At 47.6% G+C, this 25946-nt stretch overlaps 1 protein-coding gene across 6 annotated transcripts in view; it reads right to left on the bottom strand.

Annotated features, from left to right (window-relative positions):
• Positions 1 to 25946, bottom strand: part of CD177 (CD177 molecule) — a 99323-nt gene that overhangs the window by 4632 nt on the left and 68745 nt on the right. For 2 of the 6 annotated variants that reach the window (XM_074314226.2, XM_074314227.2), the window contains exons 2-5: positions 3350 to 3490; positions 2893 to 3078; positions 2083 to 2199; positions 1663 to 1779 (exon numbers count right to left, since the gene is read on the bottom strand). In XM_074314226.2, coding sequence (XP_074170327.2) covers positions 1663 to 1779; positions 2083 to 2199; positions 2893 to 3078; positions 3350 to 3490 — 561 coding nt within the window. The other 4 variants (XM_019756625.3, XM_088800139.1, XM_019756624.3 and 1 more) reach the window with 4 other exon arrangements.

Consider the following 25946-nt stretch of genomic DNA (forward strand, 5'->3'; position numbering starts at 1 on the left):
GATTTGTTACTGAAATTCTGTCTGGAGGATGAATATTTCCTAGTCCCAGAGATGAGGGCCAGACAATTAAACAGCACGGATCAAAAGGACTCACACCGTCCCTCCGTGCTCAGCACTTCCGTCGCCCCCCGCCCTCAGGAGAAAGGCTTTGAGCTACTTGACCTGCACCAGGCCCCCCACCTCCCTCTCCACTCCCACACCAACGTCCAGTCCCAAGGTCACTTCCTGCCTCCTGGCCTTGCACTGCTGTTCCTTCTGCTTGGAACAGCTCTGTCTTGCTTGCCCACACACACCTTGTCTACCCGGAAAACTTGTCATCCCCCCCACCCAGCTGCACCCGTCCTCTTGATGGGCCCTTCTCAGGCAGAGCTGAGGAACCCTTCTGGAAATCAGCAGGCTTATTCCCAGCTCCAGGCCTGTGCACATGCTGCTTCCTCTCCCTGTCAACGTCCTTTTCCTCTTCTACTAATAAACTGCAGCTTACCTTTAAGACATGGCCCTCAGGTCACCTCCTCTGTGAAGCCCTCCTTGATGCCCCAGTCAGGACATCATATCTTCCTCCTCTGAGCTCCCCAGACCCCTACACCACAGCCCTGTGACCATCTGCATCTGTGATGACTCCCCTCCCCATCCTGGAGGCCCTTTAGGGCAGGGATGGGGTCTGAGTCCGCTGGGATCTCCACGGGAGACCTTGGAATCCTGCACAAACACATTTCCCATCCTGAGCCAGCCCTTGTGCTGCCTGAGGCTGGAAACCTTGGTGCCCGTGATGTCCAGGCCCTGTCCTCAGGCTCCCAGTCTAGCCCGAGAGTTCTGAGCACACAGAGGAATGTGCTGAATTCACTCAACGTTCTCCTTGAAGCTTTAAGGACTGGGTGCCATGGGCAGATGAGGAAACTGAGGCTGGGCCAGGGATGGCTCTCTCACAGTCTCCTGGGTCCCCAGTTCCATGTGCCACAGAGGTGCTTCTCATTGAGACACTCTAGGCCACTTTCCATCTGTCTGGTGTTCCTGTCGGGCTGGGCTTATGTTGGTAGGTGGGGACCCCCCTGTGTCACTGACTGGCTCTTACTTTCTCTATCACACCTGAAGCATCCTTGATTTTCTCTCTTATCTTCTTTCGTATGTAGCATGTCTACTGGGGTTGTCAAGGGGAAGTGGGAGACCCAGGGCTACTCAGTTCAGGAGTGTAAAGAAATAGAATTGAAAGGAATGAGTCAGTCCCAGCATGAAAACCAGTGGATGCCCCTGCACTCACTTCCACCCCCAGTGGATTCATCAGAATGCAAAGTCACCAGCCCTCTGTGCTGCTCTGACCATCCTGCCTGCTCCTCTGCTCACTTACCACCCTCACAGGTGGTCCTAACTTAGTTGGCCAATCGTGGCGTCATTTAAAACATCCCCCAGTGGGTTTCTGTCCCTCATATCTGTCCTCTGGACCAGTGCCGTCTTTCTCCTCTTCAGCTGGACACACCTTACTGATACCCTCACCCTGAAGTGCCTACTGGGAGAATCCCTCACTTTGCCTATGCCTCATTGAGTAACTTCTAAATCACTTCTGGGTACTGGCTTTGGTGGGATGTATCTGGATGTCCGACTTTCCCATGGGCCAACGTGCCGGGGCCAGGGGGCAGGGCGCAGCCTTCCAGGTGTGGGACTCACCACTAGAATCACAGTTCTCCCTCACAGACAGAGGCCCGATTTCCTGAGTCTGATTCAGCAGGTCGCAGGCTGCTTGGGACATGCAGCCCTGGACTTCCAAATTGGTGTAGATGCCCTCTGTGGAAAGAGGGTGAGGCAGAGGGGGACAGAGGGAGAGGCTGGAGCCATCCAATCCTGGGAAGCCAAGCCCACCTTCCTCCAGGTCCTGGGCCTCAGCGACCCTCCCTCCCAGAGAACTCCCCCCCTCCTGCCTTTTCTCCCAGGAAACCTGCCCCTTTATATCTTGCCTCCCCCAGGCAGCCCAGGAAAGGGGTGGGGAGTGGAGGTCTTGCCCCCTCCTTAGATCTTGGTCCTCAGACCCTCCTTGGCGTTGCTGTCCCGCCCTTGCTGGCCTGCCCGGAGCTTGATGTCCCAGCTCACCTGCCCTGAGCTGGAGGACCCCCTTGTAGCACTGCGTGTGCCCGACAGGGCATGTCAGCTCTGTTACAGATTCACAGCCTTTCGTAGACAAGCAGACTGGGCATCGCACGGAGGATTCTGGGACAGGGGAGGTGAGAGTGGAAGGGAGGACTGAGCAGTCTCTGCATTCGGATCCAGTGCCTTCTACCCACCCCACTTTTGCTGGTCCCCAGAACCAACATTCTCAGTCTCCCCAAATGTGCCCTCCTCAGACTCCTGTCTTGTAGGTCTGGGGTGTATGAAATTAGAATCATTTGGCTATAGACAGAGCAAGGGAGGGAAGGAACATGAGATCTGGGGAGCGACACCAGGAATGGAGTCAAGAAGGGGTGTCCTGGGAGGAACCAGGGCCAATTTTGCCTGCAACTTCTGCTACACAGTCAAAGCAGACAAGATGCCCCAAAGAATAGAGGTGCACAAAACACCACCCCAAACCCAGTTTATGATTCAGCAAGGACAGTGGAGAGTTACAGACCAATTTCACTTTGGAAGAGGAAATACCAAAACCCCAACTGAAACACAAGTGACCCAAAGCCCACAGTGTAGGAAAAGGGCATGTCCAGGTTGGGGCCATCGCCAGGGCCTGAGGTGGGGGGTTGAGCTGCAGCAGAGCAGACCACACTGCTGCCCCAGGACTGTCAAAAGAAGCTGCACTGGGAGGAAGACGCAGTCCTGGGGAGTGTGGCCTGTCCAGGTGAGAGGGCGGGAGTCTCAGGGAACAGGCCCTCTCTGCTCGCCTCAGCCCCTTTTTTCTCCCCCCTCCCCGCACACCTTCGAAGGAGGACGGGGTCCAGACAGGGAGAGTGGTGGACAGGTCATTGCAGAGGTCCTTCTCCCGGCACACGTAGGTGTAGGAGACGATGGAGAGGCCAGGGCCTGCCCGGTGCTGGGTGACCTGGACGTCGTGATCTCTTTCCAAGGTACAGCCCTTTATGATCACCAGGAACGCATTGGGTCCTGGACCGAGAGAGGGCGGCAGGCCAGAGTGACCATCTGGACACCAGGGTCCTGGGCTGGGAGTGGGCGGGTAGGGGGGACAGGGCTGGGCTGAGAGGCTGGAGAGGAGGCGACTGGGCACCTGAGGGGTTGTTCCTGCTGGGGAGGGGACAGCTGCTGGTACGAGGGGAGGGGGTCTTCTGAGTCCCTACACAGAAGGCAGGTAGGACTAGGCAGGGGGAGCTTTATTTCTGCACAGGACAGGGCGGGAGTCAGGCTTGGGGGTTCTCACCATTCTCTATGGCCATCAGCGTGTCTTGGCAACCCCAGCTGTCCTCACAGACAATCTCGCCAGCTGTCCACTCGAAGGGCGGTGCTGATGCATTCCTCATAGACTGCAGTGTTCCCGACTGACAGGTCAGGGCCTGCACTCCTGAGATGGGAACACCAAACCCATCTTAGCCTATCCTCCAGGGCAAATCCCCTCCCACGTTGAGGTCTTCACTCACGGGGCAGCATGAGGGTGACACCCAGGAGGGCTGGCAGCAGGACAACCATCATGGTCAAGGCAGCTAGAACTCTCTCCCTCCTGCTCTTTCTCCCAGGAAACCTGCCCTTTGTATCTTGCCTCCCCCCAGGCAGCCCAGGAAAGGGGTGGGGAGAGGAAGGCCTTGCTAAAGGAGGCCTGGGCCCACCCTCTGAGTCTCAACAGCTTAGAGAAACCTGAGTCTCTTCTCTCAGACCCAGGAGCCCAGCCCTCCAGCCCCTCCTTCCTCAGACCCAGGAGCCCAGGCCCCTCCTCCCTCAGACCCAGGAGTCCAGCCCCCCAGCCCCTCCTCCCTCAGACCCAGGAGTCCGGGCCCCCAGCCCCTCCTCCCTCAGACCCAGGAGTCTGGGCCCCCAGACCTCTCAGCAGTTGAAAACTGACCCTTAGCCCCCATGGGTCCAGATCCTCAGCCTTATTTCTTCCTGCGCCCAGCTGTGTGGGTCCCCACCCCCACCGTGTATCAGGGTAGTTTGGGAAGGCAGTTTCCTCATCTCTCTAAATAGCAACCTGGCCATCCTCTGGCCCCAGGTGGGGAAATGGCCCAACTGCCTGTGAGGACACTGTGTGGTGGGTCGTGGCTGGTCCCATGGTTTTTCTACCCCAACCTCTACCCTCTACTAATTCCTACTTCCCCCTTCTTTGTGTGGCCACTCACTCGCGGGGGTAGAAATATAGAAGTGTCAACGAAAAACATCCAGCCTAAGAGAAAGTTTATAAGAGTTTATTTGAGCCAAACTGACAATTGCCAGGAAGCAAATTCTCAACAGATTGAGAAAATACTTCACAAAATGGCGGTTTGCAGCTCATTTTATACATAGAATCAAAGGAAGAAGGTTACATGAAACCCACGGGTGGTAGGTTAAGGAGGTGGGAGAAAGCAAAGTGGGGAAATCTCTGGGATTGGATAAAAGTAAATTGGAGAGACAGGTACTTCTTTCACATAGGTGGGTACAGGACAGTTAATAGTTCTCATAGAGATGGTAATCAAAGGACAAGAATAATAACGAGGGAGTCTGCAGTTTCCCTGCTCTGGTCTGGAAAAAGGGATTACTGACCTTCCAAGGATGTCACCTTAGGTTCAACAAGACAACAGACAGGTTCACTTAAGGTGAATATTGTCTTTATGAAGGAAGCTTCAGGCTAAAGATGTGACTTCCTGCCGTGGCCCACCTTAGTTATAATTTTTTTTTATGTTCATGCCATCTTATGTGGTTATTTTCAGTCTCCTGACCTTGTTAGGTTTAACCTGTGGCCCCTTTTCTGCCCTCATCACAAAAGGAAACGGGTTTCTGGAGGTGGGGATACTCACCCAGAGTCACACACCTTCAAGTGGCAGAGCTGCGATTTGGAGCCAGACAGGCCATGTATTGTCTATTGGCACTTGGCACCTGTACTTCGTCTCTATGTTCCCTCCTATATCAGAGGGACTGGAAGGTTAAATACTACTTTTTTTCACTTCCTAGCAAATGATTTTTCAGATGTGATTTAAATTCTGTCACTGAGATGTACTTGTGTGAAATTTGGAAGGTTCAAGGGAGATGGAGGCTGTTATTTCTGCTACTGTGTTGACTGATGATGGATGGGCTCTGGCAGACACAAATGTTATGTGAAGAACCAGGTATTTCCTTACCTCTGGGTGGGGGCTGTGGCAGTGTGACCTTGAAACCGGACTTTCAGTGTCAACTCCCTAGCTTTCATTTTTCTAGCCCTTGAGTGGTTTTATAAGCACTTAACTCCTTGTGTTAAAGTCCTTTCTTAGAAGTACCTAGAGGGTTTTTTTTTTTCTTGAATCCTTGAATGGTATACGATAAAAGTGAACTGGTGTCTTGTGATGTGTAACCATGGAGTTGAGGGGACTGTGGGTAGAGCCGGGCTCCTTGTTGGCTCTCTTGTCCTGACTTCCTGTTGGACTTTGTGGTGACTTCCGGGGGAGGGATGCAAATAAATAGAATAGCCATCTTAGAATCGAGGTCATTCTTCACGTGGGCAGCCGGCTGGAGCCCCGGGTTGGAGCTGTGCATTCCCGCACAGCGGTGATGGTTTTTGTTTCTTTTCCCTTTTCCCGAATAAACCATTTTTTTTGTGGATGTATCTGGAGAGTTATTTTTGCTGGTCGACGTATACCAGTCGTGCTTTTCCCAAGATCTATAGTGTTTTTACCAGTACACTATAAATGTGGGGACCAGAAGTAGAAGTGAGAAAAAACGAGAGTAGTGAGGATCAAAGAGAGAACGGAGAATGGCAGTCAGAGTGCCTGGGTCCTTGGTGTGAGTCCCATGAAAATAGAATGGGGGAGGGGAAGAAGAGGAGGAAGAGTTTATGTAGAGATTCTCTTCCCCAAAGCTGTGGACAGAGAAGGTACATCACTGGATGAGGGACCCCCTAGTCACATCACTCTGCTTCTTGTGAGGGATCTGTTTTAGAATCCACTGGGAATCTTTGTCTGGGAGGTCTTTTAAAATTAAAGAAGAGACTCTACTGGGCGCTGAGGAAGAAAGGACCCCTCAAGTCTGCAATCTGGCTACTGCAGAGCTGGCCTGTGTTCCAAGATCTATTCTCTCTCAGCCTTCAGGAAATGACTTTGAGATAGGACGGGGGCAGAGCCTCCAAGAAAAACCACTAACCACCAGCCGGAGACAAAGGCAAAGAATCAGTAAATCAGGATGTGACAAACCAGCCAGAACCAGCCAAGACCAAGATGGCAATGACATTCGCTTCCAAGTCATCTCCAGTCTCATTATACTGTCATTGTAATAACTTCCCATACTAAATAACACACTGCCAACGAAAAAACATCCAGCCTAAGAGAAAGCTTATAAGGGTTTATTTGAGCCAAATGGACCACAATTGCCGGGAAGCAAAATCTCAACGGACTGAGACAACGGTCCCCAAAATGACGGTTTGCAGCTTATTATATACATAATATCAAAGGAAGAGGGTTACATGAAATCCACTGGTGATAGATTAAGGGGCTGGGAGAAAGAAAAGTGGGGAAATCTCTTGGATTGGCTAAAAGTAAATTGGAGACACAGGTACTTCTTTCACATAGGTGGGTACAGGACAGCTAATAGTTCACAGAGAGATGGTAATCAAGGGGCAAGAATAATAATGAGGGATTCTGTACTTTACTGCTCTGGTGGGATTACTGTCCTTTTAAGGAAGTCATCTTAGATGCAAAAAGACTATAGACAGCCTCACTTAAAGGCACAGATTAACTTTATGAAGGAAGCTTTTTGCTAAAGATGTGACTTCCCGCCATGGCCCACTTAGTTACGAAATTTTCTTTTTTTGTGCTCATGCCATCTTATGTGGTTATTTTCAGTTTCCTGAGTTTGTCAGGTTTAATATGTGGCCCCTTTTCCGTCCACAGCCTTCTACTTAGGAGTTCCCGCACAAAAAGGGGGCTCACCCTACTTGAGTCACTTGACATGTGTGAGTGAGTAGAGAAACGAGGGCAGGCACAGGCTGATGTCATGGGGTCTGTTATCATCGTAGGCCTGAAGGCCGACAAGTCCTTACGTGACCAGAATCTGGAGAGGGAGCGCGGAGGTTTAGAAAGGGCTGCCTGACAGGGGCTCTGCTCTCAGGCTGAGTCACACGTCCAGCCCAGGTGACACTGCAGGGAGGGAGCTGGGGAATTAGTCCCCCAGCCTCACTCTGTCCATCCTCTGGTCTCCCATTGACTGAGCCCAGCTGGAAGGCAGCAGACCTAATGGACGCAGTCCCTGCTGATCTGCACCTACGATGTCCTTCCTCCCCAACTTCATCTCTCCTCTCCTCCTCAAAGCTCAACATGCCCAGAGAGCTCCCTTCTTCATCTCCTCCTCACCTTTGCTTAAATGCTGCTTTTTCAGTGGGAATTTCCCTGACCACCATCTTTTAAATTGAAAGGGAAAAATAAAAACCCACCCCAAACTCACCTTATTTCATTATAAGACAATATAACACATTATTATTATTATTATTACTATTGTTGGAGTTATTGTACGACTCCCCGTTACCACGGCAGGTCACCGAGGACTGGGATTTTTGTCTGTTCTGTTTCAAGGTTGTATCCCCAGTATTTAGAACACAGTGCCAGGCACATGGTAAGCAGTACGCTGGCAATTTTTACTACATGAGTAAAGAAGTTGCACGTGTAATAATGGCTGAAAAGGTGATATATGGAGCGTTGCGACGTCACATCACTGGGATTCTGACCTAGACTGAGGCATCAGGGAAGGCTTTCCTGAAGTGGGGCGCCTAATGGAGCGGGACCCCAGGTTAACCTAGAGCCCACGAGGGGCAGGAATAGGAGTCCCAGGCAGAGGACTCAGCGTGTGCAAAGGCCCTGAGGTGGGAAAGTGAAGTAAATGAGTTCAACAGACTTATTTGGGTGATTGAATGAGCTAACAGGCCTGCAGAGCCCAGCACACAGTGAGCTCTAAGTAAAGGCCCTCGGGACTATGACTACACTCTTGTGGGCACACAGCCGGGCCTGGTCACTTGGAAACAGCAGTAACAGGGGACGACATTCTCGGCTGACCACACAGGCAGTCCATAACATCAAGCCTCGATCACAGCTGGACTGAGGCGTAAGTGACAGACAATGAACATATTTAAAGTGAACGATTTGATGGACGTTGACGTGCCCGCTCACTCCATGTGAATCCATTCACACAAAAGTTTCTCACGTGCCTTTGTAATCCCCACCCCCAACCCTCAGGAAACCACTCATCTTCTCTCACTCTAGATTAGTTTGCATTTTCTAGATTTTATGTCAATGGAGTCATAGAGTATGTTCTCTTCTTTGTCTGGCTTCTTTTACTCAGCTTAATTATTCTTTAATGAGGTAGAATTCACGTAACATAAAACGAGTCATTTTAAAGTGAACAATTCAATGACATCAGAATGTGGTACGACCACCACCTTCTATCTAGTTCAAAGCATTTTCATCCCCCCAAATAAAGCCCTGTATCCAGTAAGAGTTTGCTCCCCATCCCCCATGCCCTAAGCTCTGGAAACCACCAATCTGCTTTCTGTCTCTATGGATTTACTTGTTCTGAATATGTCATATAAATGGAACCATGTACTATGTGGCTTTTTGTGTCTGGCTTCTTTCACTCCTAGATATATATTCCAAAGACTTGAAAAACGGTATTCAAACAAATGCAAGGACACATGCTCATAGCAGCACTATTCACAATCGCCAAAGATGAGAACAGCCCACGTGTCCATCAATGGATGAGAGGATAAACACATTGTGGTGCAGACAGTCAATGACAGATCCTTCAGTCCTAAAGAGCAATGAAGTACGGATACGTGGCAGGACATGGGTGAACCTGACAATATCATGCTCAGCCTCATTACTTTGAAATCCCGATCGTTGCCTGTCTCAGCAGCTCATTCCTATTTATGGTTGAGGAGCGTCCCATAGTGTGGTTACCATAGTTTGGACGCCTTGTTTCCCAGTTTGGGGCTATTGAAAATAAAGTTATCATTCACGTGTCTTCATAGGCCTTTGTGTGGACATATGCTTATATTTCTGGGGGAAAAGTTGCAAAACATCGATTTAACAAAGGACTTGCAACTAGAATATACAAAGTGCTTACAACTTGGTAAGAAGACAAAAATCAGAAATCGGCAAAAGATTTGAACAGGCACTTCGCCCAAGGAGGCACATGGATAGCAAGTAAGCACATGGGAAGAGGCTCAGTATCCTTTGTCACTAGAAAAATGCAAACTCAGACGACAAGAAGGTACCACCACAGAACTCTTAGAATGGCTGACACTGAAAAGAATGACTCTAGTGAGCGGTGGAGAAACTGGAGCCCGCACACACTGCTGGTGGGAATGGAAAAGCATGCAGCCACTTTGGAACACACTCTGGCAGTTTCTTAAACAGGCAAGCGTGCACCTAGCATGTGACCCGTGAGTCCATTCCATTTCCACATGACTGTCATTTAAGAGGGACTCAAGTGAAATTATCTTGAAAGACTTTTGCCAAAGTGACGTTATTGATGAAGGGTGGAGTAGGCAAGTGACATTCTCAGGTCAAACCACTGTCGTTTCATCTGTGGCCTTGGTGGCTTCTAGGCAAGATGGCTGCTAACACGAAGATGGGCCCAGCGCTGCCAGCAGTGGGCTTGGTCCTTTTCTGTGTCTTCTTGTTTGTGGTGAAAAGACTGAAAACCACGCCTCACTTTCCATAGAAGGCTATTGAAGGCAAGAGCCAGGAAGTCTGTGGTTCAGATCAGAGTGAGACCACGGCTGGTCTAGAATCTCAGCCTCTTTACTCACAGCTCACAGTTCCCAAAGATCACAGCTCCCCCTGTCTGTATGTACTTTAGGAATTCCCCCCCCCCAAAAAAAAATGAAACTCCAGGTCAAAGGACTTGGAAGGCTTAGTGCCAGATTAGTCCCCCGCGGGGCGGGCAAGTGGGTAACCTACCCAGTGTCACCAGCGCTGGGCTGATGACATGCAGCACAGCCAGTTTGTGTTCAGGCATTTGTCTCTGTCCCTCTGGTGAGTGTACACAGGCAGGGAAAGATATTAGGTGCAGCTTTTCAGCAAGTACCACAGACCCCTCCATTTGTTAAATCAATTCCTGTACCTGAGTGTGAGTGACTTGGCCATACAAATAAGTTTTCTTTACTGGAGAAAACTGGGTGCACACATCCCACCGATGTCAGCACCCACAAGTAATTTAGAAGTTAATTACTCACTCAGGCATGCATAAAGTGAGGGATTCTCCCAGTAGGTTCTTTGGGGTGAGGGTGTGTGGGGACAGAGTCCCAGAGAGCAGTTTCCAGGCTCTTGGCCTCACGTGGAAAGGTGCTGGCTCGGGTAGTAGATGGCCGTCAGCTGTGGCTAGTTGGCCATCAGTTGTAACCAGTTAGCCATTGGCCACTGATATAGCTGCCATGGCTGAGCTAGCAAGCGCGGATTGCGGTTAGCAAGGGGTTGGTTGCTTGGTTGGTTGGCAGAGAAGTGGAGGGCGGATTGCAGCTAGCAAGTGCGGTTAGCAAGCGTGGATGGCGGATTGCGGATCATATGGATCCTACTTCCTGTGTCTCACCCGGCCACCAGCGAGACTGGGGTACAGGAAAGCCCCTTGTTGGGGTACTGGTGGATGTCTGCTTCCTGTGTCTCCAAGCCAGCAAGACTATAGAGGTATGAACCCCTTATCCATGGCTCCATTGCTGTTCCTTGTTGACCTCACAATATCCTGCGTTCTTGTGCGGGGAGCAGGACCAGCGACCCTGCATGACAGGATGCCAGTAAGGGGTGTCCAGCTGAAGGGGAAAGAGGGTGTGTGGTCCAGGGGACAGACAGGAGGGACAGGAACCCTCTGGTGGGTGTTTTAAATGATGCCGGGACTGACCAACTAAGTTAGGGCCACCAATGAGGGTGGGAAGTGAGTAGAGGAGCAGGGAGGAAGGTCAGAGCAGCACAGAGGGCTGGTGGCTTTGCATTCTGCTTAATCCATTAGGGGCAGAAATGAGTGCAGAGACATCCACTGGTTTTCATGCTGGGACTGACTCATTCCTTTCAATTCTATTTCTTTACACTCCTGAACTGGGTAGCCCTGGGTCTCCCTCCTCCCCTCGACCACGCCAAAGATGATCAGAAGAAAATCAACGGTGCTTCAGGTGAGACGGTGAAAGTGACAGCCAGGTGGAGACATAGGAGGGTCCCCACCTACCGACATAAACCCAGCCCGACAGGAACACCAGACAGATGGAAAGTGGCCTAGAGTGTCTCAATGAGAAGCACCTCTGTGGCACATGGAACTGGGGACCCAGGAGACTGTGAGAGAGCCATCCCTGTCCCAGCCTCAGTTTCCTCATCTGCCCATGGCACCCAGTCCTTAAAGCTTCAAGGAGAACGTTGAGTGAATTCAGCACATTCCTCTGTGTGCTCAGAACTCTCGGGCTAGACTGGGAGCCTGAGGACAGGGCCTGGACATCACGGGCACCAAGATTTCCAGCTTCAGGCAGCACAAGTGCTGGCTCAGGATGGGAAATGTGTTTGTGCAGGATTCCAAGGTCTCCTGTGGAGATCCCAGCGGACTCAGACCCCATCCCTGCCCTAAAGGGCCTCCAGGATGGGGAGGGGAGTCATCACAGATGCAGATGGTCACAGGGCTGTGGTGCAGGGGTCTGGGGGAGCTCGGAGGAGGAAGATATGATGTCCTGACTGGGGCATCAAGGAGGGCTTCACAGAGGAGGTGACCTGAGGGCCATGTCTTAAAGGTAAGCTGCAGTTTATTAGTAGAAGAGGAAAAGGACGTTGACAGGCAGAGGAAGCAGCATGTGCACAGGCCTGGAGCTGGGAATAAGCCTGCTGATTTCCAGAAGGGTTCCTCAGCTCTGCCTGAGAAGGGCCCATCAAGAGGACGGGTGCAGCTGGGTGGGGGGATGACAAGTTTTCCGGGTAGACAAGGTGTGTGTGGGCAAGCAAGACAGAGGAACAGCAGTGCAAGGCCAGGAGGCAGGAAGTGACCTTGGGACTGGACATCGGTGTGGGAGTGGAGAGGGAGGTGGGGGGCCTAGTGCAGGTCAAGTAGCTCAAAGCCTTTCTCCTGAGGGTGGGGGGCGACAGAAGGGCTGAGCACGGAGGGACGGTGTGAGTCTCTCCTTTTGATCGATGCTGTTTAATTGTCTGGCCCTCATCTCTGGGACTAGAAAATATTCATCCTCCAGACAGAATTTCAGAAACAAATCAGATGTAACCCACGCCTCAAACCATACCGCACAGGCACACAGCACACAATACACACAGCAGACACAAACATACTCACCATGCCACATACACACCACACATTCTTCAATACACCTGACACACACCAAAATCTCATGCACCACACACACCGCAAACCACACAAAACACAGAGCACACAACATACAGACCACCCACCACACCTCTCATACCACATACACCACATAAACCACACATAGCAGACGATACACCACAAACACACAAAACACAAACACACAGAACATATATCATGCCACACCTGCACAACAAACATACCACATACATCTTACACACATACCAGTACATCACACACCGCACATGCACACACTGCATATATCATACAAACATATACACGTGCCACACACCCCATCCTCCCACACACACACCACACACCCGCTTCACCCACACACCAAACACATGTGCTACACAAACCACACGCAGGCCCACAAAACACAGCGACTACACCACAAATGAATATTCCTAATACATAACCCTATTCTGTTCGCTTTCAACACTGGAGGCAGATCTTGGAGGACGTGTTTGCCTTCCATGCCTCAGTTCATTGCAGCAATTTAGCAATTAGGTGCATAAGTAATTACGGTTTTGGCAACTATTTTTAACCTTTGACACCACAATTACTTTTGCACCAACCTATACCTGAGCATCAGCAAGGCCGGGAGTCGGAAGCTGGGGTACAACAAGATGTCACGCAGAGAGAAGGGCATTCTGGGGTGACAGACAGCCCTGACAGGCATGGGGCTGGGAGTAGACTGGGTGCACAGCACAGATCGCCAAACCAGGCCCTCGCAGGAGTCCATGAAGGAGAACCAAAGGGCAGGAACGTGAGTGCCTTCGACTGTGCCCCTGAGGACCTGGGCAGTGGTCCCGGTGAGAGTGGTGGGTCCGCACGGTCAGGAGAGCACAGCAGTTAAAAGCCTCGGCTCCGAGTCAGAGACGCGGGCTCCTGTCTGCGCTCTGCCACTGAGCCACTGTTGAAGGCTCTCCATCTCTGAGCCTTTTGGACCACATTCAGGGAGGTGGTGATGGTCGTGACCATCAGTAGCAGGGGAGCAGAGGCTAAGGCCCCGGGGTGGCGGGTGCCTGCCCTGTGCTCAAGGAAGAGCCACAGGTTGTCTGTGTGGCGCCAGCAGTGTGGTCAAAGGAGAGCAGGACATGCGGCAGACAGCGGGGGCGGCCAGATCACAGAGGGCCTTTGAGGCCATTGTAAGGACTGTGGATCTTATTCGGAGAGGGATGGAGACCTGTTGGAGTCTCGTGGGCAGAGGACTGACATGAATCGATTGACTGTTTATGAGGATCCTGTGGCTGCTGGGTGGAGAATAGAGTCGGTGGAGGCAGGAGCAGGGGTGCGGGGGCCCCAGGGACTCAGGAGGAAGCAGCTGAGAGCGCAGGGAGTCTCGGAGCCTGGGGGTGAGGAGTGGGCTGGTTCTGGAGGTATTTTGCAGCTTAAGCCACCAGGATTTCCTGATGGGTGCAACACGGGCTGTAAGACAGAGAGAATTGTTAAGAATGACCGCAATGTTCTCAACTTGAGCGATTGCAAGAAAGGAGCTGCCACTGACCAAGATGGGGAAGATGGGGGTGGGGAGAGTGGGGTCCTGGCTGGGAGGACAGCAGGAGCTGGATGTGGTCTGCCAGGGGGGGAATGAGCGGGCCTCCCTCGTGGGCTGCAGAGAGGCTTACATGAGGTGCTGGTGCCACGTGGTCAGCAGAGCAGATTCTGCAGCATGGGACACAGCCCTGCTGGTTACGTGGCGACCTTCAGAGAAGCTCTCGGATCCTGGTTTTCTAACGGGTCTCCTAAGGGCCTCAGAGACCAAGGCAGCTGAGGATGGTCAACAACCACCGTCTTCCCCATCACTCACCCCAAGGAGCCCAGCTCTGCTAATTCTAGTGGTGGGACAGTGGGCAAGCTGCTTCAGGAGTCCTCTGCCTCTGTTTCCCATCTTGAAAAAGGGGAGCGGGAGGATAACACCACCTGTTTTGGGGGAGGGGTGGTCGCTGTAGGAAAGGAGGGAACCCAGATGAGGAAGCTGCTTGGGAGGCTTAAATGGGCTAATCCGTGCAAGCATCCTGACCACCAGCATGTAGGAAGTGCTCAGTACACAGGAGGCTCTGGATTATTTTTGTCTAGAACATAGGGCTTTTCAGTTAAAAGAATATGTGGTGTCCGACTAGCACCTCATTATGCAGAATATAAGCCTCCCATCCCAGAGAGAGCTGGAGCTGCCCCTACCCCCTACTTGGCTTGGGTGGTGACGCTGGGCTCTCCCTAGCACTTTGGTGTGGGGTGCCCTCCCTGCTGAATCCATTTCCCCTTGATTCTTAGTCCCTGCTGACCCTCTAAACCCAAACCTCCCTCTGACCTTATAACCAAACACTGAGTTATTTCCCATCTTCTCCATGAATTCTCATCCACGCACAACCCACACACCTTGTGACCTGATAACAACATATGGAAGGGCCTGGGAGCAGTTGAACCTGCGCTGTGGGAGAGTGAACATTCAAGCAGTGGCCACGTGTGTGTGATGAATAAAGACATCGTCTTTTCTCCTAGGACTGGCGTTCCTCTATGGGAGGGGAGGGCGGGACACCCACAGATCTGCATGGAGGCTGGTGGGGCTAATCTGGAGAGAAATTCACCATCTCAGACCCTTCCTTCACTGGCCCAGTGCACGTCTCCGATCGAGCTTGGGTGATAGCAGAATCTGCACGGAGCTGCTGCCAAAGGTCTATGGGCATCACCATGACCTGGATGGTGAAGGTGCCCTCTGACCAAGGAGGCTTCTACTTAGCAGTCAGGGCTCCCGCACAAACAGGGGGCTCACGCTACTTGAGTCATTGACATAAGGGTCTGTGTGAGTAAGTAGAGAAACGAGGGCAGGCACAGGCTGATGTCATGGGGTCTGTTATCATCGTAGGCCTGAAGGCCGACAAGTCCTTATGTGACCAGAATCTGGAAAGGGAGCGCGGAGGTTTAGAAAGGGCTGCCTGACAGGGGCTCTGCTCTCAGGCTGAGTCACCCGTCCAGCCCAGGTGACACTGCAGGGAGGGAGCTGGGGAATTAGTCCCCCAGCCTCACTCTGTCCGTCTTCTGTCTCCCATTGACTGAGCCCAGCTGGAAGGCAGCAGATATGATTGACGCAGGCCCCGCAAACCTGCAACCACAGCACAGAGCAGGGGGAAGAGGGGAGAGAGGGAATCTGGGAAAGGAAAGCGTGGCCAGCTTGTCCTCCCATTTCCTCTTCACATCCACCCTTTTTCTCTGTCCCGATGGGAATCAGTCTCCCATGTAGAAGACACACACAATCCCATCTGCTACTCCATCCTAGTAACGTGGTGGTAATGACAGTGCAGCCATACTCCCAGTGTCAGGGGAGCAGTTCTTCCCATACACAGTGGGGGGGGGGGCATACAGCAAAGCTGCGAAGGTCCTGTCAGTGCAGCTCGTGCCAGTCAGAGCTGCCTTCTTCTGTCACCCGTTCCACATTCTCTCACCACCTGCCCACACCTGCTGTGGACAATTGTGTGACGTAAGTCTTTGTTCTTTTGGGACGTGAGTGTTTGATGGTCTTGACTCTTGAGTTTCTGTAGTTTCCCACTGAACAGGGCCACTGGCCAATGAGATAAGATGTACCCCCAACAAATCTCCTGGCTTCCAAACCTCGTCCTCCTTCACCGAGGCGCGTGGCTTCCCTCTGGTGGTCACGTTCCTTCTGGCGATCAGCAGAGGGACCTGTTCTCTGCCTGTTTCAGCAGCAGCTGGAGCACAAAATGGCCAGGGCGCAGTCATGGCTTCCACGCGAGTACGATGTGATGGGATTCCTCACGCACACTCACGTAAACCTGGTCGGCACTCTCTCTCCTCTGTAAACAGATCACGGGGTAGCAGCATGAGCCCGTAGGTGTGGGTGGAGGCAGGGGCTAGAAGAGCAGGCGCGGTGGGCGTCCGAGCCCCCTCATGGGGCGTTCACCCGAGCCCTCCATTCCTGCTCGAACCTGATCCCATGCACGCCTGTTTCATGGATGATGGATGCTGCTGTACGTGCCCAATGTCACGCTTTGGTGGCTCAGACAGTACCCAGTGTGTGATGTGCAGTTCTGATCACAATGCTGTTTGTATCCGTGCCCGGTGTCTTTATCCTTTTGGACTTCTATGACAGAATACCATGGCTTATCATCAACAGAAATTTATTTTTGTTTTGAAGGCAGAAGTCCAAGGTCACGGTGCTTGCATGATCACGTTCTAGTGGCGGTTCTCATCTGGGCTGCACACTTCTTATCGTATCGTCACATGGCTGCTAGATGGCTAAACAGCCTTGCTGTCTCCATATAAGGGCACTGTGGCGGATAAGCTTATGTTCTACTTCCCCAGACTAAGGGATGCCCAGGTAGCTGGGAAAACATTATTTTGGGGTGTTCCTGGGAGGGTGTTTCCAACAGAGAACAGCATTTGATTGGTGGAGTGATGGCTCTCACCATGTGCATTGGCGTCTTCCAATCCTTTGAGAACAAGAAGGTGGAGGAAGGAGGAATTTGCTCTTTGCTTGACCTGGGACATCCATCTTCTCCTGCCCTTGGACATTGGCCATCCTCTTCTCCAGCCTTCAAATTCAGACTGGAATTTACACCATAGGCTCCTCTGTTTTTGGGTCTGAAGTTTGGACTAGAACTCCCTCATCAGCTTTTCTGGGCCTCCAGCTGGCAGACAGCAAGTCATGAGACTTCTAAGCTTCCATAATCGTATGAACCAATTCCTCATAATATCTATCATCTATCTTTCTATTATCTATCATCGTATTGGTTCAGTTTCTCTAGAGAACCCTAATGGGATTAAAAGCACTAATCCCATTCATGAGGCTCCAGCCACGTGACCTAATCACCTCCCAAAGGCCCCAGCTTCAAACACCTGCGCACTGGGAGTAGGATTGCAACATATGAAATTTGGGGGAACACACACATTAGTTCAGAGCACCAGGTAGCCAGACTCCACTAGGGTACAGTAACAAGCCAGGAGTCTCTTTCCAAATGTCAGATCTCTGTCTGTAGAAGGAAGCACGATTTTCTCCAAAATACTCAAACCTGGAGTTCTGCACTGCAATTCTCCTACTGGAGCTTGTAAGATGTGCCACATAAAATATGCTGAGTTTGAAACTTCTTACTGTCCGTAATTTCTAAATATAATTACCCAGGAGTTATTTAAAAGACTATTTTACAATTTCCTACTGGAAGATTTTGGTGGGAGGAGGCTAGGGTTAATTTCTAATATAATTTTTTGTTTCAGTGGTTTATCCTTTTATAACTTATGGCTCTTTCCTACATGGTCTAGCATTTACTGTCCTGCTATTTGATATTAAAATGTATCTGCATTTATCAACGTGTGATTTTACTTCAGAGCCAACGTGAGGCTTTGTCAAGTCTGATTTCTTTTTACAGGAAGTAAGATTTTTGTCCATTTTTTTTTTTGAAAGTAGGTTACAAGATTTAAATAATTGATTGCAAGTGACTGGCGCATTGCGAATAAAAAAGAAACAAAAAGACAGGAAGGAAGGAAGGAAGGAAGGAAGGAAGGAAGGAAGGAAGGAAGGAAGGAAGGAGGAAGGAAGGAAGGAAGGAAAAAAGAAAGAAAGAAAGAAAGAAAGAATAGAAAGATCAACTGTGGGTGACTCCAGAATGAAAAAAGCATTGAAATTTAGATTTTGTTTGTTTATTTGCAGAGGTTTGAATGAGCTTATGCTTATTTAATTTCTAAATTATTCTTGTTGGGTCAAAAGTCAATTTCAGTCACCAAAGAACCAATTTTTAACGCTGTTTAAATTCTCCTAGTATGGGATAAGAGAAGGAGTTAAGAAAAAGAGAGAGGAGGAAAGAGAAGAGAGAGAGAGACAGGAGAGAGAGAGAGAGAGAAATGAAAAACAGAAGCAAAAGAAAAGTAGCTACAGAATAGAGGAGAGGAAGGAAGTAGAAAGAGACAGGGTGAAGTCCAGGTTTATAGTTTCTGAACACCAGCCTCTCTCCTCTGGACATTGACCTCTACTCTAATCCCAGAATCAGAATGACCCTTAACTCTGACCCCACTCTGGCCAAAAACACATTCTCACAACCAGTTCCTGTTCCTGACCAGGCTGAGCCCTGACCCAGACCCTAAAATCTGACTCTGTTATTCATCCTCTGTTATTTGATCTTTAGAGAACCTAAGTTCCCCAAGCGAACCTAAGTTCACCCCCCCACACACCGATGGTGTTTCTCGGGGTAACTGTGGATGAAGCAGCCTCTGTCCTGCCAACCTTCAAGCTCTCTACATGTTGCCACGCAGCAGCCCACCCGTCTGTCCCCTTGTACCTGCCCCTAAAGAAAGGAGAGTCTGTGAGACGGATCCTTTCAGGGACTGTGCTTCACCTTTGTGCTTGCATCTTATGTCTCCCTGTTTGGCCCCAAAATATGGCTGGCTAGTCAAAGACGGGTACGACTCCCCACGGGTGGAGGGGGACAACCCAAGCCAGACACAGCCATGTGGGGACCATCTGGGGAACTCGTGGGGTCGATAGAGGTGGGCACAGCCCCCACCTTCCCCCGGCTAAGGAGAGCCTCTGCCTCTGTGGCTGCATTCCTTCCCACAATCCTGCAGGGGAAGTGACTCGATGTGCTCTCCATCTATTCATATGCATAAAGGTTTTGTCCCTTGGGGAAGTACTTATCCTGGGCGTTGTGGTTTGGCTGCCTGCAGGCAAGGGTGATTGGCTTAAATCAGTTTCCTATTGTGATGCATGGGATTCACAGATCTTGAGGTTGACAAGCTTTCCTTCTTTTACTTCCACACCTAACTAATAAAAGCCGTGCGTTGGCCCAACTCGGGGCTCAGTCCTGAGGCTGCAGTCCCTTGGCCCCGCTTGCAACACGTCCATGTTATACCTCTTCTATTCTTGTCTACTGTCTTTCTTAACCTTGGGCCGCCCTCCTCACTTCCCACAACTCTTGTCGTGCTGGACGTGACATCTACATCCGATGGGGAAATTGACGTTAAAATGGTTCTCTGCCATGTGGAACTGACCTAAAATGGTGGCCCCAGCGGAGAGAGAGGTCCCCAGCATAAGCTCCGGCCCACTTCCACATAACCCCCTCCAAGCCACACCTTGAGCCAACCACCAGACAACACCTACGCCTTCCCCAACTCAAGAAAGTCCCCAACCCATAAAAACCCACTCAAAACCTTGCTAGGGGCTCAGTCTTTTGGGAAGGATCTCGCTGAGTCCCCTGGCATAATAAAGCTGACTCCCCTAACTCTCTGAGTGTCGCTTGGGTTCTTTCCCATCTTAGATTCTGCAATACGTCCATGTTATACATCCTCTAAAGCCTGACTGAAAAAAAAAATCACTTCCTTGGTCTTCTATTCCTCTTGTCTTGCTAAACCTGCCAGCTGTCCCTCAGATGAGTCGTGATGCACGACTTCTTTCCTGGAATAACAACTGTAAGGGTAAATAGAAATTGAAAAAGAAAAATAAATTAATTTTCCTTGGTGCAAAAAGGGAAAAAGATCCCCCTTTCTCTCAGCACATTTTCTTTAGAAAATGTGTTTTTGTAAATTCTTTCTCTGTCCCTTTGAGACACATGTTGAATAAATTTAACCAAAGAGGTGAAAGATTTGTACACTAAAAACTATAAGGGGCAGGCCCCGTGGCTCCAGCGGTTGGAGTTCTGTGCTCCTAATGCTGAAGGCTGCTGGTTCGATTCCCACATGGGCCAGTGGGCTCTCAACCACAAGGTTGCCAGTTCGACTCCCACAAGGCATGGTGGGTTGCGCCCCCTGCAACTAACAATGGCAACTGGACAGAAACTGAGCTGCACCCTCTACAACTTCGATTGCAAGGACAACAACTTGACTTGGAAAAAATCCTGGAAGTACACACTGTTCCCCAATAAAGTCCTGTTCCCCTTAAAAAAAACTGAAAAAAACTATAAAACACTGATGAAAGAAATTGAAGAACACACAAATAAATGGACAGATATCTTGTGTCCATGGATTGGAAGAATTAATATTGTTAAGATATTTGTACTACTCAAAGTGATCTATAGATTCAATGCAATCCCTATCAAAATTCCAATGGCATTTTTCACAGAAATAAAAAAAGTCCCCAAATTTGTATGAAACCACAAAATACCCTGAATTTTAAAAATATAGACCCACTTCCTTATTTTGGTATTGTTGCCTTTGTTCTTGGTGTCACATCCGAAAAGTCATTGCCAGACTGATATCAAGCAGCTTACTGCCTATGTTTTTTTCTAGGAGTTTTATGGTCTCAGGTCTTAAGCTCAAATCTTTCATCCATTTGGAGTTTATTTTTGTATATCATTTAAGATAGTGGTCCAGTTTCATTCTTTTCTATGTATCTGTCCAGTTTTCCCAACACCATTTATGCAAGAGACTGTCCCTTCCCCATTGTATATTCTTGGCTCATTTGTCAGAAATTAATTGACCAAATACGTATGGGTTTATTTCTGGGCTCTCTGTTCTGTTTCATTGAGCTATGTGCCTGTTTTTATGATAATACCATACTGTTTTCATTACGATAGCTTTGTAATATGTTTGAAATTAATACACTGCATCCAGCTTTGTTCTTGTTCAAGATTCTGCCTATATTAAATATTATTTTATTTGTCTATATCTCTGAGTCTATTTTTGTTTTGTTTGCTCATTTATTCTGTTCTTTAGATTCCATATATAAGTGAGATCATATGGTATTTGTCTTTCTCAGTCTGACTTATTTCACTTAGCGTAATAATCTCTAGGTCCATCCATGTTGTTGAATGCCTTTTGTTTCTTTTTCTTGTCTGGTTGCTAGGACTAGGACTTCCAGGACTGTGTTGAATAAAAGTGGAGAAAGTCGGCAACCTTGTGTTGTTCCTGATCTTAAGGAGAATGCTTTTAGCTTTTCCCCATTGAGTATGATATCACCTGTGGGTTTGTCAAATATGGCCTTTATTATGTTGAGGTTTGTTCCCTCTATTCCCACTTTGCTGAGAGTTTTATCGTAAATGAATGCTGGATTTTGTCAAATGCATTTTCTGCATCTATTGATATGACAATATGATTTTTATATTATGTGATGTATCACATTAATTGATTTGTGAATATCGAACCAACCTTTCATACAAGGAATGAATCCCACTTGATCGTGTATGATCTTTTTAATGTATTGCTGAATTCGGTTTGCTAATATTTTGTTGAGGATTTTTGCATCTGTGTTCATTAGGGATACTGGCCTATAGTTTTCTTTTTTGTAATGTCTTTGTCTGGTTTTGGAATCAAGGTAATGCTGGCCTCATAAAGTTAGTTCGGGAACCTTCCCTCTTCTTCAATTTTTGGATTAGTTTGAGAAGAATAGGTATTAATTCATCTTTGAATGTTTGGTAAAATTCACCTGTGAAGCCATCTGCTGCAGGATTTGTTGGGAGTTTTTTGATTACTGATTCAATTTCATTAGTAGTAATCAGTCATTTCAGATTTTCTGTTTCTTCTTGATTCAGTCTCAGAAGTGTGTATGCTTCTAGGAATTTATCCATTTCTTCCAGATTATCCAATTTGTTGGCATATAATTGCTCATAATATTTTCTTAAAATTTTCTTTGTATTTCTGTAGTGTTGTTGTCACTTCTCTTTCATTTCTGATTTTATTTATTTGTGTCCTCTCTTATTTTCTTGATTAGTCTGGTTAAAGTTTTAGCATTTTTTAAAATTTTTTCAAAAAAACAACTCTTGGTTTTGTTGATAATTTTTATTGTTTTCCTTGCCTGTTTCATTTATTTCCACTTTGATCTTTATTAGTGCCTTCTTTCTACTTTGGGCGTTGTTTGCTGTTCTTTTTCCAATTCCTTTAAGTGTAAAGTTAGATTATTTATTTGAGAGGTTTTTTTGTTGTTGTTATTGTTGTTTTATTGGGGAAGGGGGACAGGACTTTATTGGGGGAACAGTATGTACTTCCAGGACTTTTTTCCAAGTCAAGTGGTTGTCTTTTCAATCTGTTGTGGAGGGTGCTGTTCAGCTTCAAGTTGTTGTCCTTTCAGTCTTAGTTGTGGAGGGTGCAGCTCAGCTCCAGGTCCAGTTGCCGTTTTTCTAGTTGCAGGGGGCACAGCCCACCATCCCTTGTGGGAGTCGAGGAACTGAACTGGCAACCTTGTGGTTGAGAGGACATGCTCCAACCAACTGAGCCATCCAGGAGCTCAGTGGCAGCTCAGCTCAAGGTGCCGTGTTCAATCTTAGTTGCAGGGGGTGCTGCCCACCATCCCTTGCGGGACTCGAGGAGTTGAACTGGCAACCTTGTGGTTGAGAGCCCACTGGCCCATGTGGGAATCGAACCGGCAGCTTTCGGAGTTAGGAGCATGGAGCTCTAACTGCCTGAGCCACCGGGCTGGCCAGAGATTTTTTTGTTTGTTTCTTGAGGTAGGTAGTCCTGTATTACTATGAATTTCCCTCTTAGGATTGTTTTTGGTATGTCTCATAGATTTTGAGTTGTGTTTTCGTTTTCATTTGTCTCAGGTATTGTTTGATTTCTTCCTTGATCTCACTGTTGACCCATTCATTTTTTTAGTAGCATGTTATTTAGCCTCCCATGTGTATTTTTTTGTGTTTTTTTTTGGTAACTGACTTCTAGTTTCATATCATTATGGTTGGAGAGGATGCTTGATATGATTTCAATCTTCTTGAATTTATTGAGACTTGTTTTGTGGTCTAATATGTGGTCTACCTTGGACAACATTCCATGTGCACTTGAAAAGAATGTATAGTCTGCTATTTTGGGGTGGAATGCTCTAAAAATATAAATTAAATTCATCTGGTCTAGTATGTCATTTAAGGCCACTGTTTCATTGTTGATTTTCTGTCTGGAAAAATATGTCCATTGGTGTCAATGTCCCATGCTATGATTATATTACAGGTAACCTCCACATAACACGGCACGTCTATAACACGGTTTTGCTCTAACATGGTTTGAGAATTGGGGAAAACCCTCGCACAACACGGCATCCTAGAACATGGCTTCACTCTAACATGGTTTAAGAATTAGAGAAATCGCTGAACAACATGGAGTGTAATAAGAGCTTTTAAAAATATATGTATAGATTTTATTGAGGAATATTGGGACAGTGTGTTTCTCCAGGATCCATCAGCTCCAAGTTGTTGTCCTTCAATCTAGCTGTGGAGGGTGCAGCTCAGCTCCAAGTCCAGTCGTCATTTTCAATCTTTAGTTGCAGGGCGTGCAGCCCACCATCCCATGTGGGGATTGAATCAGCAACCTTGTTGTTGAGAGCTTGTGCTCTAACCAGCTGAGCCACCCAGCCCTCCAGCGGAAGTTCAGGGGCAGCTTGTTGTCTTCAATCTAGTTGTGAAGGGTGCAACTCACTGGCCCATGTGGGAATCGAACCAGCAACCCTGTTAATCAGAGCTCGCACTCTAACCAACTGAGCCATCTGGCCACCCCAATAAGAGCTTTTAAGAGCAAAATATATCTCATTTGAAATTAGGGAAATCCCCGAACAACACAGAACATAATAAAAGCTCTTAAGAGCAAAAAATATCTCATTTGAAATTTTTCATTTGTGTGTGTATGCCATATCAGATTTGACTGCAGAATTTTAAAATTTATTGAGTTTTTTAATCCACAAAGTTTAAGAGAGAACTTTACAAGTAGTTAGCACCATATAACAAAATTTAGAAAGATCTCTCAGCTAAAAGCAAGCAATCTAAAATAACAGATTTCTTGCAAAAAGTACAGAATAGAAGTCAAGATAATGCTGAAGAAAGGTCAGAGGATGAAACTATCTTGTCAAAAAGAAAACACCCTCAGTTAATGGTGCTTAGTAGTGATGACAAAAAGAACATTATTTAATACATATTAATATGTTATACTTTTGGTGAAAATTGCTTTAATAAAGATATTTCTCTTAATTATAAAAATATAATACTATGTTTTTTTTAAATTTTGGAAACTAACCCCCTTTTTTTGTACTAGTCCTTTGTTTTGTATAACACGGATTCGCATCACATGGCATTTTTTTAGGAGCCTAACAGCCGTGTTATAGGGGTTACCTATGCTGTCAATCTCTACCTTTATGTTGGTCAATATTTACTTTATATATTCAGGTTCTCCTATGTTGGGTGCATAAATATTTACCAGGGTTATATCCTCTTACTGAGTTGATCCCTTTATCATAATGTGATGTCCTTCTTTGTCTCTTATGATAGTCTTCATTTTAAAGTCTATTTTGTCTGATATAAGTATTGCAACCCCAGCTTCTTTTTTTCATTGCATAAAATATCTTTTTCCAACCCTTTACTTTCAGTCTATGTGTGTCTTTTGATATGAAGTGGGTCTCTTGTAGATAGCATATGTATGGGTCTTGTTTTCTTATCCAGTCAGCTACTCTATGTCTTTTCATTGGAGCATTTAATCTATTTACATTTTAAGCCATTTTATTATTCATATTTTTTAATCTCCCCCCCCTTCTTAAAAAAAGTCCCTTTAACATTTTTTGTAATACTGTCTTGGTGGTAATGAATTCCTTTAGCTTTTTCTTCTCTGGGAAGCTCTTTATCTCTCTTTCAATTTTAAATAACTTTGCTGGGTAGAGTAGACTTAGTTGTAGGTGCTTGCTTTTCATCACTTTGAATATTTCATGCCACTCCATTCTGGCCTGCAGAGTTTCTGTTGAGAAATCACCTGACAGTCTTATGGTAGCTCCTTTGTAGGTAATGAATTGTCTTTCTCTTGCTGCTTTTAGGATTATCTCTTTGTCTTTAACCTTTGCCATTTTAGTTAAAGTGTGTCTAAATGTGGGCCTGTTTGGGTTCATCCTGTTTGGGACCCTGTGCTTCCTGGGCTTGTATGTCTATTTCCTTCACCAGGTTAGAAAAGTTTTCCATCATTTGTTCAAATAGGTTCTTGATCCCTTGCTCCCTCTCTTCTTCTTTTGGTACCCCATCATGCAAATATCGTTACACTTGATGCTGTTCTAGAAGTTCCGTAAACTATCTTTGTTTTTTTAAATTCTTTTTTCTTTTTGTTGTTCTGATTGGATGTTTTTTGTTACCTTGTCCTCTAAATCGCTGATTCAGTCATATGCTTTATTTAATCTGCTGTTGATTCCTTCTATTGTATTCTTCATTTCAGTTATTGTATTCTTTATTTCTGTCTGGTTCTTTTTTATGGTCCCTATATACTTCTTTATTCTTGCTATATCTTTGTTGAAGTTCTCATTAAGTTCCTTAAGCATTCTTCTAACCAGTGCTTTGAACTCTGTCTCTGGTAGATTGCTTGCCTCCATTTCATTTAGTTCTTTTTCTGGAGTTTTTTATTTTTTTCCCCTCATTTTGGTTGCCTCTCTGTGTTTGTCTCCACGTATTTGGTAGAACTCCTATGTCTCTCAGTCTTCACCAGGTGGTCTTATGTAGTAGATGTTCTGTGTGGCCTAGTGGTGCAATTTCTCTGATCATCTGTGTTATATGTTCCAGGAGTGTCCCTTGTGTGCGTTGTTGTGTGTTCCCTCCTGTTGTAGTTGGGCCTTGATTGTTTTGGAACATCAGTGAGTG

Source organism: Rhinolophus sinicus, chromosome 8, assembly GCF_057876585.1.
Source record: "Rhinolophus sinicus isolate RSI-liver-muscle chromosome 8, RSI-T2T, whole genome shotgun sequence".
Classification (NCBI taxonomy): Eukaryota; Metazoa; Chordata; class Mammalia; order Chiroptera; family Rhinolophidae; genus Rhinolophus; species Rhinolophus sinicus.